At 41.2% G+C, this 20,159-nt stretch overlaps 2 protein-coding genes across 3 annotated transcripts in view; both read left to right on the forward strand.

Moving 5' to 3' along the window:
* Positions 1-2,875: 2,875 nt before the first annotated feature.
* Positions 2,876-15,777, forward strand: il12ba (interleukin 12Ba; the record flags this gene model as incomplete). Its single annotated transcript, XM_083786332.1, has 7 exons — positions 2,876-2,903; positions 3,450-3,743; positions 4,493-4,595; positions 5,210-5,448; positions 6,738-6,904; positions 7,632-7,761; positions 15,668-15,777. The coding sequence occupies 7 exons, from the start codon at positions 2,876-2,878 to the stop codon at positions 15,775-15,777; spliced, it is 1,071 nt and encodes a 356-aa protein (XP_083642458.1).
* The window catches only part of ebf1a (EBF transcription factor 1a), a gene marked incomplete at its 3' end in the record, with an annotated part of 96,974 nt that continues 92,521 nt past the window's right edge, over positions 15,707-20,159 (forward strand). For both annotated transcript variants that reach the window (XM_083786479.1, XM_083786480.1), the window contains exons 1-3: positions 15,707-16,622; positions 17,720-17,876; positions 18,991-19,054. In XM_083786479.1, coding sequence (XP_083642605.1) covers positions 16,489-16,622; positions 17,720-17,876; positions 18,991-19,054 — 355 coding nt within the window. In that variant the 5' untranslated portion in view covers positions 15,707-16,488. The remainder of the gene's footprint in view (positions 16,623-17,719; positions 17,877-18,990; positions 19,055-20,159) is intronic.

Raw genomic sequence — 20,159 nt, forward strand, 5'->3', positions numbered from 1 at the left:
GACATACACACACACACACTCTCACAGGGATCTAATAAAAAAAGGCCTGCTAGGACCATGAAGTCTTTAGAACATATTCTTGTTTTATAGCCTCTCCCCCCCCCCCCCCTCTCTCCCAGGATGACATCACTGCAGAGTGTTCTGTGGCACATTGGAGGCATTCCAGCACTGAGCCTCATGAACAGAGATCACATGGTCCTACACCTACAGTAACTATCACACAGTCAATTTTTTTTACTTAAGTAAATAATGAATTAATAATAATGAATTGCATTTTTATAGCGCTTTTCCAAGTGCTCAAAGCGCTTTACAATGGTTCATTCATTCATTCATACATTGGGAGGCTGAAGTAAAAGTATCAATACTGCAGTGTAGAAGTACTCTGCTACAAGCTTGTAGATCTGGGATCTGGGAACGCCTTCTAGGACCTGACCTAAGGTTTCTGAAAACCTTCAAATTCTGCTTTTTTTTCTTTTTTAATAGTTATGTTGTTATATGTCTAGCAATAGCTCATGAGACACAGAGAGCGCGCCGGCATCAAGGGTAGAACAACGTATAGGTTGCACCTGGCATCAATGGGTTAAGAGTCGCCAGCGGCTTTCAAATAAAACACTTTAATATTTAACATATTTAAGATCTATAGGTCAGGATAGCGTACTTCTGATGTAATGTCACTTAAATCAAACTGTTTGCATAGTTGGTATACGTGAACAGATAAATTAGGACCTGCATGAAGCAGGCCTTGGAACATGACTTCTGATTGAATAAATCTCTGTTTCTCATAACACATAATTACATTTGGTCCTTGGGTAAATGTTTTAACATTTGAAAGAGGTTATACTTGGCCTTGTTAAAAGGTATTTCAATATTTCAGTCCATAAAATTTAATTTTCAGTGTGGACACTGGCATGCATCCAAATAAGTAGAGCATAAATCTGGTATTAAGATAAATAAACATAAAACACTTAAATAGAAATGAGTGTTATGTCTTGTTGTGGGGAGATATGGGTTTGGTCCTTTGGGAGTGTTCAGAATATGCTGGTGGTTTAGAGACCACAGTTTACAGATTGTTCTTGTACAGTTCCAAGAAAAGTGAAAGTGGGAACAGGAGAACTGCCTCACCCTCCTGTAATCTACTGACATCTAGTGGCCATATATGCACACTACAAACATGCTATTCTCTTGTCAGATTAAATGCAGAAAAATAATTCATAGCAACTGAAAGGGGAAGAGTGAGATAGAACACTCCAAACATATATTCGCTCTATTTTTCTCTCTCACGTGAGAGAGACCATAGAAACAAACAGGGAAGTAATACAAACAACACTAAAGGGCATCTTACTAGAGGTTAGTCTAGAAGTCTCTCTTCTGCTTTTGAATGCCAATTTCGAGAGTAGCTAAAACCAAAAATACGTATAGGATGCCATGGGACCTAGAGTCATCTTAACACCCGCTCTGACGAACCTTTATACTTCCTCTGTAACAGAGCACCAGAGTTGCACTTGCACTTTAATCACCCTTCTGCTTACAAATAGATTATTGGCATTTTCTTTGCCAATTAGTTTGATGCGTTCTTTCTTGCCAACACTATAATTGTGTATTTAACACTCACTCCCTCGTTCTTTTTTGTCTGCATGCTGCATTTAACTCAAATGTAAAATGTTAATGTTTCAACCTGGTGTCCCTTTTGATAGCATGTCATTATAGGCGAAATATTTTCAATATTTTCAAAGGACTCTCCACTTCTCTGTGTGGTCATTCCTATGTTCCTGGTTCTGCCTTTAGGGTTATGGTTTATGGTGGTGGAGCCTGGGAACATACTGCAAACTGCTGTAACAGCTAGGTTCGGTAGGGGTGGGTAGCACTCAGCTAAGAATGAATTTAGCCGAGTTGTTATTTAGGTTTTGGTCCTTTTGTTTTTCTGGAGCCTTGTGGGGGGGGGATGAAGGGAGGCTATATTGTCATGTGTTTTCATGTTTAATAATTCAGAAAACAGAACATAAACTTGTTTCCTTACTTTTGTAGTTTTGCTCTTAGCTCACCTGAGAAGAGAGCTGTCTCATTTACTCATTTTGTGCCAGCTAGGGATTAACTGTCTACCTTATCTCATTTTGAAGCAGTGTTTAATCTGCCCGAACCGGGATGACTGGAATCGACGATGGAGGGTTCGTCTGAGGACGACCTAGAGAGAGAGTAGGCCTATGTATCAGATTTAGATCAGGGGCGTGTCATTATATGCCTCTGCCTCAGCCAATTGATTGCCATGGCAACCCCACACCTGCCAACTGATTACTTGTCTTAACCAGTCCACTTTTCACAGTCAGTTTGCACTCTCACACACAGGCAGACATTGCACTCTTCACACAGGCAGACACAGTCCATGTGGGACACAGACAGATAGTTAAAACGGGCGCGACAATGGGTATTATATCGTTCCCAAGTAGGCCGGTGACCGACGGTCACGTACAGGTCTAGTAAAATAAATGCACAATACTCTGGTATCTGGCATAGGGAAGTTTAAGAATGCAGCGTTGTTGTCCAGTGGTGGAAGAAGTAAAAGTAACAATTACTTTTACTTCTTCCACCACTGGACAACAACGCTGCATTCTTAAACTTCCCTATGAAAACAACAGGCATGAATGAGAATTCAACCCACTCAGTGAAAGCAGATCACACAATGAATGGGCCACCTTAACTTAAACCTAAAACTCACTTTCCCAACAGACAAAACAGACAGGAAGTGAGAGAGTGACGTTATCATCTCTGGTATTCCTCTCCATGGAAAGTGAAGTTACTCTTTTGAATGGGGAAATTTCCTCGACTCAAATGTCAGCAGCGTGTATAAAAGCACATGCAAATGTACTGTAGCATTCTAATGGTGGTGGCCACCAGCGCCAATCAAGGTAGCTACTGTATTAATTCAATAGTTAGACGTTTTTATTACTACTTTATAATGTTATGGTAATGAAGTAAGCCTAATGTTTCAGGAACTGGATTTGGTGTCTTGGATAATGTGAATTCAACTTGAGTCCAGATTTGTTCAAAGGTTTATAGTGTATTTAATTAACTACCATCTCTGTCCTTTGTTCAGATGAGATTGTGTGTGTTCAGCATCTTTTGCGCACTTCTACAACAAGTCCATGTTCAAAACCCAAGGAATCAATGGACTCTACTGCCGAACGGTAGGTTTGGTCTCTATAAGGGCCCTATTTTCATCATTGCCTTACCTTTTTTTTTTACATTTTTGAATAGTTCAAATAACCTATCTACAGTACCAGCTCGGCTAGTTGAACAATAAAATGTTTTTTCTTTTTCTTTTTTTTGTAAAAAAAAGGTTTAGGGATAAGGGGTAAGGCACTGACGACAATAGACATGTATCTCATGTAGAAAACATCCGATAAATCCAGTTTAACTGCAGCTCAAAAACAAAAAGGTACTTGCTCTTTTAGTTGTCGTCGTGGAGGTGACCGGCTCCTCCGGCCAGCTGCCGCTGACCTGCTTGACCCACACCGGTGATGAAGACGATGTCGACAACATCTCCTGGATGAAGGACGGGGGGGTGGAGGAAGAAGGACCCACCAGGGGGAACTCGTACGTCGTGCGGCTGGAGGAGAGCCAGGGCGGAGGCAACTACACCTGCCACGGCAAGGACGGGTCCCTGCTCAACCACACCGTGGTGCTGATCCAAGAGGATGGAGAACTCCACCAGAGGAAGATTCTACAGGAGAAGACTGGCCAAGGAGGTATGGACCATGTTAGCAAGACTGGCAGACTGGCTGTGGTGGTAGCAGCATACCGTCCATATGTAAATAAAAAGGTAATAAAATAATAAAAAAGATAAAAGTAGCAGCCTAGTAGTTGTAATATAAGTAGGTGAATCAAATGTGGTGATGTATAAGCTAAATAAATACAAGTTGCACCTTCCCTGGGATAGAATATACATTATACAGTTTACAATTATGTCTTTCCTAATAGGATTGCCTATCTACTAGTGCTATCCTGAACAGCTCTCCCTTATACAGTATAAAGATATCCAAAAAAAGTCCATAATAATATACAGAAAATAATGGATTAATACATTGGCCAAATTTACCAATCAAAATAATATACATTCATGCAGCAAAAAAGATGAATATGTTTCAAACAAGTATGTTTGACAGCGTGTTGCGTGTTCGAGTCCCGTTCATGACGACCTTTGCTGCATGTCTCTCCACTTCTCTCTCACCCTCTTTCCTGTCAATCTCCACTTGAAACTATCAATAATGGCAGAAAAGCAAAGAAAAAGAAAGAAAGAAAGAAATCTTTAAAAGTATGATTGTGTATGATTTCTTTGTGTTTGATATAGCTAGTATACTATTCATCCATGTTTGGCATATGTACAGTATACCTGTACACTGTATTCATGTACATATGTACATCTATACTTTTACAATGTCTACTATCTGTTTGTGTATATAATAGTATATGCATGTATATCATTATTTACCAACAGACTACTTAGACTGCTCTGCACAGAATTACAATGGAGAGTTCCACTGCTCGTGGCTATGGGATCCATTTCGCTCAGGGAAAGTCACCTTTGTCAGAGCTGGACGGTAAGCAAAGGAAGTGAAGATGTGATGTATTCAATGCTCATCATTTAGACAAATGCTTCTCCATACTCATATTGAAATAAAAGTAATCACTTGTATAAAGAGCTTTGGGAGACTCAGACAAGCAGTCTTTAAAGAAATATTAGCTGGAAAAGTGTTGATAACTTTATTGTTTATCAAATCATAAATGTTTTATCTTATCTAATGTTTTGTAGTATTCTGTGACTGTGAGAAGAGAGAGAGAGAGAGAGAGAGAGAGAGAGAGAGAGGTAGAATGGGAGCAAAGGGAAAGAGATAGAAAAGGGTTAAATAGAACAAATAAAGATATATGGCTTGGGCCGGCCTAGCGGCCCGGGCACCTAGGCTGCTAACCCAGCCTGACAGCGTGACGCGGGTTCGACTCCCGATCCCGACAACCATTGCTACGTGTCACTCTCAATCTCTCTCCCCTCATTTCCTGTCAGCTTACTGTACTATCAAATAAAGGCCTACATACAGTATACTGTGCATAATATACAGATATATACATGATATGTACAATGTTCAGCAGCATATTCAGGTGTTGTTTTGAAACAGTATCTATAAACCAAATAAATGCCATCCTGTTGTGTACGTAGTGGCTATGATGACCATACGCAGTGCTCTGTGGATCCCAGTGGGCTGCGGTGGACGTGCTCCTCACCGGCAGGGGACATCGTCTGTTCACTGGACAGCAGCGGACACCGTCTGTCCTGCCTGGACAAACAGCACTGTCCCTACGCAGAGGAGACGCGGCGCATCTCTCTCAGCGTCTATGTCACCAGTAGCCTTTTCCTGGTGGAGGAATACTTTCAGAACTTCTACCTGTCTGGGATAGGTGAGATGTGAACGATGGTTTGGTTTAAAGATGGCATTTTCATTGTCCAACCATTTAACCAAATGAACTCTAGTGTCCGATTCTGGGGGCAAACATACACATACACAAACACAAAATAGCGATCTAAGCACTTAATTTTGTCATTTTGTCACATGACATTGTTTGCAATACACTCCTTGGGCTAAAAACAGCCATAGCCACTTGTGCTGACCTCATCACATTTTGTGCTGATCTCATCACATTTGTCATGACGTCATGTTTTTAGCCCAAGGAATCATGAAAAACCCCTAGTTTGACATGTCATATGCTACTTAAAGCAAAAGGAAAGTTTGACATTTTTGCCTGCCATAGGATGTTAATGGTAAGGTCACAAGAAACCCCTATAACAAAATTGCCCAATACCATCAGCCGGTCAGCAAGTGGATTCATGAATCAAATAATCAATGTATTATATATAGACAATATTTTAGGCCAATAAAAATGTACCAAATTTCCCACCCCTCCACCCCATCTGCCGGACTACTAGGGAACTGCAGTCAATTAATCAGAATACCACTCCTTTTCATCATAAATATAACTTGTTTTGTGGAAATAATAAAGAAGTCCTCCCCCCCCCCTTCTGTTTAGACTAGAACTTTATCTTGCAGTGCAGAGTACACCGATGTGATGTCACTGATCACATGACCCCAAGTTCTAGACCTCCAGTTCAAGGCTAAACAATAGGGATGGATTTTTTTTTTATTATTTCCACACAACAACTCTAAGGTATATTAATGAGATAGTTCAATGTTGAAAATGAGTAAGTACAGAGGGTTTCAGTGGTCGTATGTCCTATGATGTTGTCGTGAAGTTCAAATGCCTGATTGGCACAGCTCACATTGCGACGCACAGCTCACATTGCGACGCATTATGAGCTTGTAGTTTCTAAATATTTGTATACATTTGAAAACTAGAAATTTCTGACATTCTGAGTACTTTCTACTTTTGGTACTTTAAGTACACTTTGATGCCAATTCTTTTGCACTTTTACTCAAGTACCGATACATTTTGAATTCCAGACTTTATTCTTGTAACAAGAGTATTTCTAATATTGCAGTATAATTAAGTAAAAATGGGAGTACTTTTTCCACCACTGCATATTCGTATCTACAGTAATGAAAGCTACAAGTCACCTTTGACTCTCTCTCTCTCTCTGTGTGGTTTCTGTGGTTTCTGTGTGGTTTCTGTGGTTTCTGTGTGGTTTCTGTGGTTTCTGTGTGGTTTCTGTGGTTTCTGTGTCTCTCGTGCAGTGAAACCTGGCAGAGTGACGATCAGTCGAGTCAACCACACAACGATAGAGTGGGCTTACCCCGACTCGTGGAACAGACCCTACTCTTACTTCCCCCTCAGCTTCCAGGTGGCGGAGGTCAGGCGAGCCTGTAAAGACTGTACCAATCCATGCACGCAACCTACTATGGTGAGTCTGAAAACCTTTTTCATGTCAAGGACACCCAAATTGACACTAATTAGCCCGCACACCCCCTTTTTGAAGAGATATGCCAGGGACCCCCATAAGAGTTTTTTACGGCTCTAGCAGTGATTCTCAACCCGTTTAATTTCAAGGACCCCCAGTTTGACATGGACCCCCCCCATTTAATGGAATTTCTATCTCTGGGCCCCCCATTTATATTGTAAAAACAATGTTAATTTAAGTCTAGGGTGCATTTGGTTCCATTTGTACACTTTCAGAGTTACAGACCCATAAGGGTCCATTTGGTTCCAAACTGTCCTTTAGCTGGGGACCCCCTGGAAGTCCCTCAAGGACCCCTGGGGTTCCCCCGACCCCCGACCCCTGTGTTGAAATTGTGTGTTTTAAGGCAAGCATTCCGGCTATACCCAATGGACTACATATGATTGATTATGTGTTTAACCATGTAGCACTCTGGGATTCCCATGTGGATGTTCAATACAATTAAATGTATTAATATTATTATTAAGTTAGACAGAACACAATCAATGAATTGATCACGACATGCTCTGAACATGCACGCGGCCCACACATCTGAACCTAACCATACCACTTGGCTTCTGAGATTTTCAAGTGGGCTCTGATCCAGAAAAGGTTGAGAACCACTGACTGCTGTACACTGTAATGAATATATTGAAATGGAATATTATATTATTGTCTCTTTTTCATTTCTAAGACCACGTTATTGACGGATATACATCAGGTGAAAGTCAAGCGAAGGACCACCGTGTGCGTTCGAGCTCAGGATGCTCTGTGCAACTCACAGTGGAGCGAATGGAGCCACTACAGGTTGGTGCCCTCTGCTGGTGAAAAACTGCATTATGAATTCCATGCTGGATTATTTTTAGTATACCATTAATTAATCAGTGGTGGAAAAAGTGCTTAAAAGTATCAATACTGCAATATAGAAAAACAAGTAAAAGTTCGGAATTAAAAATTTACTTGAGTGACAGTATAAAAGTATTTGTATCAAAATGTAACATAAAGTACCAAAAGTAGAAGAAAGTATTATGCAGAATGTCTCATTTCAAGGATCGGATTGTAGATCGGCTATTTTCAAATGTTCCACTCTAAATCCATAAGGCTGAAGTGGGTAATGCTATGTTTTGTAATAACAATCAAAATGTACAAAGTAACTAGTACGTTTCAAATAAATGTAGTGGATTAAAAGTACAATATTTGCCTCCGAGATGTAGTGGAGTAGAAGTAAAGGTATTGGGAATTTTTAATACTCAATACATACTCAATACCTCAAAACTGTACTTAAGTACAGTACTTAAGTAAATGTACTTTACACCACTGCCATTAATCATGTAAATCCAAGTACTCATAATATACTCATGTTCTTATATGGTTCAAACAGTACTTGAACAATATGCAAATAATGATAACGTGCTATAGGGTGTGTTTCTGTGTGTGTGTGTGTGTGTGTGTGTGTGTGTGTGTGTGTGTGTGTGTGTGTGTGTGTGTGTGTGTGTGTGTGTGTGTGTGCGTGCGTGTGTGAGATTATAGGCAAGGGCGTGAAAAGCGGAAGCACAAGAGGAAAGATCGACGAAACAGAGGACAAATCTCTCGATAGATTTCCAACACTTTTATACATTTACTACTCTCCATTCACCTATTTATTTCTTATTTATTCTTTCCGAGTTATTTTTGCCTATTGTTTGTATGAGTCCAATATTAAAACATCCATAATTATTGCGCACACAGTCAGCCTGGGCACACTTGAACTCCCATGCGCGGCCAAAGGAAGCTGTCTTTTGCTTCATTTCCGGGTTTTTAAGACAGCTGGTGGACAGAAATGAAGCTCCACCCACACGGCAGAATGCTGCTGGGGCAAGCTTTTCCGGGAATCTGGAAAACCAGGAAATTACGCAAAAAGACAGCTTCTTTTGTCCGTGCATGGAATCTTAGGTGTAGTTACAGGGAGTGGAGCACAAATCTCCACCAGAATGCATGCCCCAAGTTAACCAACAGTAATACTCTAATATACACTGTAAGACAGTGCCTCTTGTATCCACAGGGAGAATACAGTCTGTAGTCCCATAAAGAATAATTACTGTGGCCCCTATTCTACCAGGGTTGAACCGGCCCGGTTCTATAGTCCACAAGCCAGAGCCCCAAAATTGGAACGTTAATTACGAATTGAGGGGGCAAAACCATACCTATATTAAATTGTTATTATAGTAAATGAATATACGATAACCCTTCCACAGGAGTAGCTTTTTCATATTTATCACACATTATACAGGCTATAAGCTGTAGCTTCAGCCTACACCTGTTTCAGACTGCAGATTTTGTTTTCTGCCTAATTTATGTACATACTATGTATGTATAGTGTATGTATATTTTTATACACATGACCTAACCTCACCTCTGTTATTATTGAATGAAGACTGAAATAAAATATTATGAATTCAATAATTTGTTTAGAATGGAGTTTGTCATTCACTAACTATGTTCCATTACCCAAAACATCCTGCAGCCCATATATGTCCAAGTGGTGTATCCGGAGAGCAAGCAATAAGAAGCAAAACTATAGAACTACTAATATAATGTATATGAATAAAATTAGGCCTACATTAGTGTATGAATTTAAAATGTAGGCTACAGCATTGGAAACTTGAGTTCGCATTCTTCCCTTTTTCTGTTATGATGGGAAGTTTATGAAGTAGACTGGGAATTAAATGTTCCATTTTGACCAACTGTAGTGGCACCGTGTAGCACAGTAAGGTACAGTCATGTTGCGGTGTAGTGTAGTACGTAAAGTACAGTTCCATTGACATTTCCTGCCAATTGGACACAAAGTTATTTGGTCAAAATTCCATGTCAGAAAATCCCATGCAAACATACAGACATAAAAAAAATCCAGACCAGAACAATAGGTTACTAGTTCTGTAAATTATGATTTGTACTTTGCGGTACACCAGTGTTGTGTGCCAAAAAAAGCAGATCTACAAGCTCACAACGCATGGCAATGCAACATAAAAGGTGCATTTATGAGTTTGTAAATCGCCTAATTTTGGTGTGCGGTGCTGTTATATGACGAACAAAACATTAAGCATGACAATGCTGTTCAGGAGATTGTGGTGAACTCGCTACTCACTTCCCTGTAATGAAAAGAAGAAGAGGTAGGGTGAGGTAAAAACAAATTATAGGCCTGCGGTAACATGGTTGTAAACTTGTATGTATAGCATTTAGGCTGCCCTAAGAGCAGCAAACTAACATTGGTACCGTGTAAGTACAGTATACTAGCATCTGAGCTGCCCTGAGAGCAGCATTCAAAAGCTGCTCTCAGCAGCAAATTAACATGACGCTCGTACTTCTTATGTCAGAAGTTTACTTATGATCCTAGATGACTATTTCTATGCATTTTATGTAATAACGCTCTTGCTTATTGTAAGTCGCTAAATGCATACATTAACAGTTATATTATCATATTTTGTTTTTGTAATTTGTTGAGCATAATGCATTACAGTTTTCCAGGTGCCCAGTCATCCTGGTGCCACTGCCCAGATTGACCTGCCTAGTGCCTAGTCTTCTCAACCCCAACGGGCCCACATTTCCCTAGTGCCCACTCTTCTCCATGCGCCCCAACGGCAACGGGCCCACATTTCCCTAGTGCCCACTCTTCTCCATGCGCCCCAACGGCAACGGGCCCACATTTCCCTAGTGCCCACTCTTCTCCATGCGCCCCAACGGCAACGGGCCCACATTTCCCTAGTGCCCAGTTTTCCCTGGTGCCCACTCTTCCCCTGGGGCAGTAGCCTGGCCAGTACCCAGTCTTTCCAAAAATATGGTAATGGTCCCCAGATTTCCCTATAGAGGGTATGCGCGTGACATCATCAAACCAGGAAGTTATGCAGGAACGCCTACTGAGTAGCAAAAAGCTACTTTCTGGCCTCGACAGCCCATACATCCACACAGAAAAGTTATATCTAATTGCATTAAACGACATTAAACAATGTTAAACTCACTTTGCCTGTCACTTTGACACTCGATTTGCCATTCACTTTATGCATGCGCATGATACGGGCCTCTATAGTGCCCAACCAGGCATGCTGTAATCGTGCCTGTTATTGAAGTAGTTGTTTTTTAAAACAAAACACCTGCGGTCGGTGTAGGCTACATCATGCATGGGAAGTTTGTTTGGGCACTAATCCCATGACCAGGCCCGTTGCACATGCAACTTGCAACTCTGCCCTCTAGGCCTCTACCCTGAGCCATCCCAACCTAGCATATTGAGCAAGGTGAGTGTGAGAGTAAGAGAAATAACTTGATCGGTTTGTTTGTTTCGCCTTGGCTTTTAGGAGTTCTCACTCCTGAAACGCTATGGCTAGCCTATGGCCCAGATAATACAGCATTTGTTGTGGCGTTGCTTATGTACTCACCTAATTGTGTCTTGTAGTTTGAAAGTTGTGGCAGCAAACGTCTGTTTAGTAAAATATCTCAACTTTAGCACGAGATTCACACGACGGACGACACTTTTCTTCTGCTTTAATAGTTGAAGTGTTTTGCTTGTGCGCAGCGTAGAACTTTCATGGTGCGTTCATCTGTTTGACCAGGCAGTGTCTGATTTAACTCACTAGATGGCAGTATTGCACTGAATAGCGCGAGAATGAAGGCTTCTGGAGTACACAAGGAGAAGACTGTGTAAGACCATGGCTTAATATAGCCTACACATGCATGCACAGAGAGAGGAAAGTCAGTATCAGTGACCACAAGCTACTGTACCGTCATTACAATTCATTAATTTGTCACCAACAGATTTATCAGTTCATTAGCCTACCAGCTTGAACAAAAATAGGCCTACTTGCTTGCTTATCACAACAATAATTGTGATAATACAGATACCGTTACTTACATTATCTTATTTCTGTACTATACTATATTTAGTGTATGCTATTTAGGTACCACTTAAAGCCCTATATAAGCTAGTTGTCTAACTAACATAATAGTTTAAAACAACTCACATCGCATCACATGCATTGCATTGTGAGCCAGATCTGCTATTTTTGGACAGTGTATGACCATATTCGCCTCATAATAGCATGTCCAAAATAGAGAGTGGTTGGTATTAGCTTCTCTAATATAATTACAGTTTTGAATTGTTTTAAAACATAATAGTGCGGCCCCCTTTTATGTATCCTACAGAACATATTGTTAGACAGAAGGCTCATTCTCATAGGCATATGCCAGATTTTTTACAGCAAGTCATTTTATGAGTCTTCAATTCAATCAGGCCATTATTATCATCAGCCCAACCTCTTGATTTACGAGAACATCTGGCGGTTGTACAGGAGACGGGTGTTAATGTCTCCAACTAGCCTTTTCCACGTCACAATTAATTCAAAGTGTCCAGTCGTGGTATATTGCACACCAAGATCTTTAATAACATTCCCATATGTTTGGTATCTATAGGCATAGCCGTGGACACTCAACAGACACTCAAAGTCCCCTCAGCTCCAGTACAAACACACACACGTGTGCTAGGGAGGCACCGATATGGACATTCTTGGCCGATACTGATGTTTAAAATAACAATTTAGCTGATAGCCGATACTGATTTTGATATATGTTTATGCCTATTTAGTTTTAGTTGCTTTTATTTCCCCCTTTTGTGCCAGGGAAACGAGTGCATCTTCAATACAAGAAATGCATGTTCAGAATCTACAGCTTGGTAGACTACAGATAACCAACACACCAACATAGCCAATGCAAAATGTATGCTTATCAACAACAGATGAATATCGGCTACTGCCATCGGTCGATGTCAGTTTTATTTGCCGATATCGAAATTGACCGATAGCGGCAAATATTGGCCGATACTGATATGTGTCCCTAATGCGTGCAATCTCTCTTTCTCTGCTTAGTAAAACCCTCTTGTGTTAATGTATGTAACCAACAATCACGGGTCCATTTGGTTACATTAGTACACTCTGACTCAACAGTGTGGATTAGTACTGCGTGTCGTCCTCGCCCTCGTATTAGCCGAGGCCTTTCGACCGCGTGTAATTATGGACAGAGATATTTTGCAAACCTTGTTGTCTGGCCGGGCGTCATGGAGTTCGTTAATCGGGGGGTATTAACATGGCTGCATGGATCAACTGACAGCTCTGTTTTTGGATACGGGGTGATAGTGATATTTGGGCTAACAGGCCGTGTTGCTGCTGCTGGCCCATATAAATACAAGCCATCCCGCGGGGCCTCAACCCCGTGCTCTGCATGCCGTCCGAGGCACACAGTTCATGGTGAGAGAGGGCTGCCCACCATCAAATAAATGTGCTGAAGGATGGTCCCTAACGTCTGTCTGTCTGTCTGTCTGTCTGTCTGTCTGTCTGTCTGTCTGTCTGTCTGTCTGTCTGTCTGTCTGTCTGTCTGTCTGTCTGTGCATTTGTGCCACAGTGTCTGTCTGTCTGCTGTATGTAAAATCCTCAGTGTTAGTTTAAATCATACTATTGATTAAAAATGGACTGTGTGTGTGTGTGTGTGTGTGTGTGTGTGTGTGTGTGTGTGTGTGTGTGTGTGTGTGTGTGTGTGTGTGTGTGTGTGTGTGTGTGTGTGTGTGTGTGTGTGTGTGTGTGTGTGTGTGTGTGTGTGAGAGAGAGAGATTTTGTCTCACGTTGTTGTCACTATCTGTTGTATCGTGTCATCACATGTCGGACTCCTCACATTTCTCTTCCCCCAGCAGGGGACATAAATAAACAGCTATTTAAATAAACATAAATAAGCCGCTATGATGGGATGATTGGGTTTGGTGTCTAACCTTGACACTTAGCCTATCGAACTCTGCATTTGTTATAACATCCCGCTGCGCCGAAGCTTTAATGAAAATCAGAACTGTGCAATTCGGAGGAAACGGTATACAAATACTGCTCAAATTACTTTATATTAAGACATTCCTGCCAAACTGGACAAAGTATTGAATTATTTTTCATTAAAATAATCAAATGACGACCCAATACACACATGGACTGAACATGCATACCTCAAACGGAGCTGCTGACCAAGATAGATAGATAGATAGATAGATAGATAAACATGTCTTTATTGAAATGTAGATGTCATTGCTGCACCACAGTAGACACTGATGAGACACAGATACAGCCAGGTAAGAGTATCGTAGAGATAGAAAATAAGTGGTATGGTTAAAAAAATAATAAAGATCAGATAAATAGAAAGAGAAGACTTCAAATCAAACCTGACCTGGCCAGTGATAGTACTGTATGAAACATTAGTTAATATAAATAAATACGTATCATGTACAGTGCCAGTCTGTCACCAGTAGCAGTATACTTAATGTCTGGCCTGGCCTTTCTGCAATTGGACCCACCAGGTTAGCATAAACTGTGAACCATTAAATAGATGTAAATATAGGCATCAGTATGCTTATACGGTACTAGATACCGTACTTATTAGATTCCATGGCTATGTGAACAGGCAGACTGTGCACATTGTGTACTTGTTTCTATGTTTGAGCAAGCTTTAATTTGCTTTATTTTATTTAACTTTTTTACAATTACACATTACTTGCTTTAACCCTGACATACAGTATGTCTGAAGAATGTTCAACACCAGTGTCGGAGACTGCATGTGTTCAACAGATTTTTAACAGGAATCTACAAAGTGCTGCCAGGATTTTTGCACAATTCATGTTTGTTTGTTTTTTCTCTCTCTTGATCTGCCTTGGTCAATAATATACAACTTTACACACAACAACAGTTTATGTTCCCCCAAAAGTTACAAGATAAGATTTAAGGAGAAAAACAGACAATGTTTCCTATTTTATATAGACAAAGAGATGCATTATAGTTTATTGATTGTAACTAAGGATGAGCTAATAGTGCTGTTGAGAAGAGATCCCATCAATATTAAATGATGTTCTAATATGAATGTAATGTTCATACCAGTATCTCTCACAAATAGGCCTTGCTGTTAAACTATTAACATCATGTTTATATAGTTTTTTGTGATTCTCCCAATAAAGTCAATAGAATAATCAGTGAGCCCAGGGGCTATATTCTAATTCCCTATAATTAATTCTCAAGAAAAGGAGGGATTCTGTGTTTTTGGTCTGTTTTGTTGTAGACAGATGTAGTCTGTCAGCTGCAGCTCAAATTACCACAAAGCAAATACCGATAGGCTAAAGTGACACAACATCAGTCCCAGGCAGATCTCCATATCTCCCATGCACCCAAGTCTGAAGCCTAGTTTAGCTCAGTGCGCCTACGGTACGTGTCGCTTGCCGAAAAGCTGATCTTCAAGCTACTGTACAGGCTTATATAAAAGCCTGAGAGAGTCAGAGTCAGTGGAGCCAAAGAGACAGGCGGTTATTTTGAGCATCAAACATGTGTCCTCACCTGTGTTGCTTAATTGATCAGCAGAAACGGATCGAATTGACAGTCACTGTATAGGCTGTACACACACACACACACACACACGCACACACGCACACACACACACACACACACACACACAGTCACACACACACACACACACACACACACACACACACAGTGCACAGCTTCTGGCTAAGTGGCCTGGGCGGGACACATGCAGTAAAGGAACGGGGGGCGGGGTTAGTTAGGGTTCAGTGGACAGCTGATTGTCCACCAGTGTTGTGTGTTGTAGGGGGCGTGTCCCCGTCGCCCGGTCCGCCACGCCCCCTCGTCCACAGGCCACGCCCCCTCTCCCCTACCCCGCTCCCGTCAGGAATCCCAGAGACGCTCCTCTCCAAAGTGATTCCTCAGGGGAAGCAAAGAGCGCAAATCACCCCCGAGTTGCGGGAGCGCATCATCTGCCGATACACGCCGGGACTGTGATTTCCATTCATCCGAACCGAGGAAAAGACTTTAGTCAATAAAGAAAAGAAAGGAAAAAAAAAACAAGGGAACGAAGAAGGAGGAGGAGGAGGAGGAGGGAGGAAGGAAGGAAAGGGAATAGGGAAAACGTGTTTAGGATCTCTTTGATTTTTCTCTCTCGCTGGCTGCGGACTGTTTGTTCCCCCAAAAAACTGACGTTTTGCCGGGTTTCTTTCTTGCACCTTGATCCGGGGGACTGTCGCAAACTCTGAGCCTCTCATCCTGAGCTTCCCCCTTCTTATCGCTTTCGCATCGTTCCCCCTCCGTATAGTTGCTGTTGTTTCTCTCTCTTTTTTCTCTCTTCTCCTATTTGTTGACATGTGGTGCAGCAGGCAGCTATAACCCTGGATGCTGACAGCTCCCCCCCCATCCGTCTTCCTTCCACACATGTCGCATGTTTTTGTTTACTTTTTGTGTGAGAGGAGCAGCGCAACAAAAACTAAACACGAAGTGAAATAGACCACGACGCCACTTTGCTCCGCGCCACATCGATTCTCGCTTCTGTGACAGCGCGATCAAACGCAAAGAAGAAGAGAGGAGAGGAGAGGAGAGGAGGGGAGGCAGCAGAAAAAAGAAGAGGAGAGAGGTAGAGAGAGGGAGAGGGGTGGAGAGAGAGAGAGGAAGAGAGAGAGAGAGAGATAGTGACGACGAGAGAGAGAAGGTGCTGTTTTGATGTTTGGCATCCAGGAGAGCATACACCGGAGTGGGAGTAGTATGAAAGAAGAGCCCATGGTGGCCGGGATGAACGCAGTTCGGACATGGATGCAGGGCGCCGGGGTGCTGGACGCCAACACAGCCGCCCAGAGGTGAGCCCGAGGCGGCTTTCCGCCGCAGCGCTGAGCCGCTGACTCTCCGGGGGAGTCGATCCGGGGCGTAGAGAGAGAGAGAGAGGAGAGAGGAGCCGATCTGAATCTGATCTGATCTGGGCGACAGAGACGGAGACATGAGACGCTCCTTCTGGGTATTATTAGGAGACGGAGCGCGTCTTGTCTGTCTCACTGGGGGCATCAATGCTGTTCCCAGAGGATCTATACACGTATAGCTGTGTGTGACTGTCTGTGCTTGGGGATGAACGAACCGCACTAGAGAAGTTATTTCATGTCTGGCTCAACAACCTTGACACGTTTTGATTAAAAGCGGTTTGTCATTATTGTGGAATAATAGCCCGCATCATGTATATAGCACAAGACCCAACCCCCCTTTTTAAATGCTTTTGGGGTTTTAATTTTTTCCATGCACTCTTTTCAATTCAAGGTTCGAAAAGTGTGTTCCGGGCGTCGATTTTTGTGCCTAATTAATTCACTATTGGGAGGAATAACTTCGCTCATATACACTTTGATTGGCTAATTTCGTCACCGTCGCCATAAAGCGTGCATGAGGTTTAACTGGGTCTTTGGGCTATACTTTGAATGGACTCTTTAAATAGCCACATAATCTACAATTCCATAATTCCATAATGGGGAAAAGGGCATCGAATTTGAAGGTGACCGAGTTGGTGTAAAAACTGAAAATGTCCCGCACGTTATAGGCCTAATTAACCGTATCCTTCACGCTATTGATAGGCCTGGCTACTACATTATGAACTTGTTATCGGGTTAAATTTGTAAAATGTAATATTGCTGGTCTTCTATATAACGTGACATTTCCCCCTTTTTAATCTTAATAGGCCATATAGTCTGACTATATGGCCTGGTTAGGTGAACGAAGTGAAGTGCGTTCTATAGGCTATATTATGTGCTTTATCTTAAAACTGACAATCTATTTCGGCAGTGTAGATTATGTTTATTTATTTCGAATAGGTCCTATATAGCCTATGCTATTATTAGTGGAATTTTATATTTTGTGGGTTTTTTTTTTTTTTAACTCATTTTGTCTCCGACCATGCGTGTGCTTGTGTCCGCAGTGGAGTGGGTCTCGCTCGGGCACACTTCGAGAAGCAGCCGCCCTCCAACCTTCGGAAGTCCAACTTCTTCCACTTCGTGCTGGCTCTGTACGACAGACAGGGACAGCCCGTGGAAATAGAGAGAACCACCTATGTGGATTTTGTCGAGAAAGAAAAGGTGAGTTTTTATAGGTTAATAATAATAAATAATAATATAATAATCCACCGCTATCGTGCGTGCACGGACGGTTTTAATTGACCATAATTGCACCGGCTGCACACCGCGTGTACAATTTAGTTTCCTCGTGGGATTTTTATTTATTTATTAATGTATTAGGCTACACTATTTTAAAACATTAGGCCATGGCCTGCTATAAGTTGAAGTTCAAGTTCAATTTGACTGCTTTAGTGCTGTATACGCCTGTTTTTATAACAGCTCTTGACGAATGTTCTTCTCATAAATAGCGTTTTGCTGTTATCCAATATGGCACATAGCCTACATTATTGGCCTATTTATTATTCATAACTTTGACCCTCGAATCGGCAGCTCAAATCCCCCCGTTCTGTTATACAAATATAGACTTTTCAACGCGAGATTAATTCCACAAAGGTATTACACACAAAATGTTGTCAGTGAGGGCATGTTATGGCCTGCAATAGCTATATACTGCAGTACAGCCTGCCTAATGTGTGTTTTTGCGCCGCCTAAAGCTGTTTGTGCATAAGGTTGTGCATAATAAGCCTATTTTGAAAGTATAGGCTATTTCTGGAGTTTTTTCCCCCCTCGGTATACAAATTTGGAATTACAGTATAGCCTATTTAACTGAGAGGCACTGACATAAATTCTGTACAAACAGTCTATATAATCCCACTGTTTCTTTTCTTTTTCTCAATGACTGCATGCGATTTTGTTCTGATCAACTGATCAACTTGCTTTAACAGATTTAAAATGTTACAGGGATTCATGAAAGTGCAAAATTGACTGTCTGTGCATTATACACATACTATATATATATATATATATATATATATATATATATATATATATATATATATATATAGCCTATTTAATATGAATGAAATATAGGCTATAACTGTCTCAGAAAGCCATGCACTGTATACGACGGTGCGTGGTCGCCTTGCCCTTTCTTTCGGCATGCTACACCGCCGTAGCCTATATACTATACTATACGGGGGGCATAAATTAAGTTTTAAAAGTCCCTGGAGGTGACTGTGTGTGCTCGCAGTGACCGTTGTTGCTTATGTGTGTGTGTTGGGTTCAATTTTCACAGGAAACTTCGGGGGAAAAGACAAACAATGGCATCCATTATAGACTCCAGCTCCTCTACAGTAACGGTAGGTTTCTTTGGGCGATCACGACGCAAGGCGATATCAAACGCATGTGTGCGTGGTGGTGTTGTTGTTGTTGTGAATGTGAGATGACAGGCAAAGCGAACAAACCCTTACAAAATTAGCCTTTGTGAAGTCAGTCAGAGAGCTAGGCGGTATAATAGATTTTTAAAATTGACAACGGTTCAAATGTTTTATTTGTGTGATTTAAATTTACGTTTTTTTCAAATAGGATATTATTAAGCTATTCCTAAATTTCCTATTAATATAGCTACTGTTACATTATTATTATTATTCGAATTTTTACACTCCCAGTGAATTGTTTTGTAGTTTTAGTGTGTAGGTATTATATAGTTTCCACTTTCCAGCGAGGCTCAGCTGAGCAAAAAAATAATAAACGCAACCGGCACCATATTAACGACTTCTCGGGCTGCTACTTTAACGACTTATTTTTAGTCTTTTAGCGCAGTAATGAATTTAGTTTTAGTGCATGTACATGTTTATACAGGCCTATATTTAGAGTTATTTAGCTGGGAATGCATGATTGTTTGTGTTGGCTTTATTTTCTCAAGTAGGCTAAAGCCTTTTTGTTGGAAACTTGACAGAAAAAAACCCTCTTTGGTATAATATGGTTAAACAAAACACAGTTGTTGTTGTTGTTGTTTTTTACTGAGGAACCAAACATCCCTGATAGCCCATAATCAGACTCTGACAGCCTGATGGGTGCCCAGTAAACCCTCCTTGAACTCAGAGATATGTGTAGCCTAAAACATGATTTAATTTAGAGTTAAATGAATACTGAGGCTTTTTAATGGAAACGAAGGAACCATGAATCACTTTGTTGAGCTGATGTCGATTAAAAAAAAACCAATTCAAACTAAAATAAATTTGATGTCATTCAGAATTGTCCCAAAATGGGACCAAAAAAAATGAAGAGAAAAACTTTCACATTCACACTTCATGTAGCCTACATTGCAACACTGGGGGCCTTAATTGACCTGCATGCTTGTTACTCCAAGAGTGTATATATATACAAATGTAACCAAATGGACCCCCTGTTTGCTTACATTTGTATAGGTCTACAGTACACTCTCAGAGTTATCTGGGGACT

Source organism: Protomyctophum parallelum, assembly GCF_964188405.1.
Source record: "Protomyctophum parallelum genome assembly, chromosome: 16".
In the NCBI taxonomy this organism is placed as follows: Eukaryota; Metazoa; Chordata; class Actinopteri; order Myctophiformes; family Myctophidae; genus Protomyctophum; species Protomyctophum parallelum.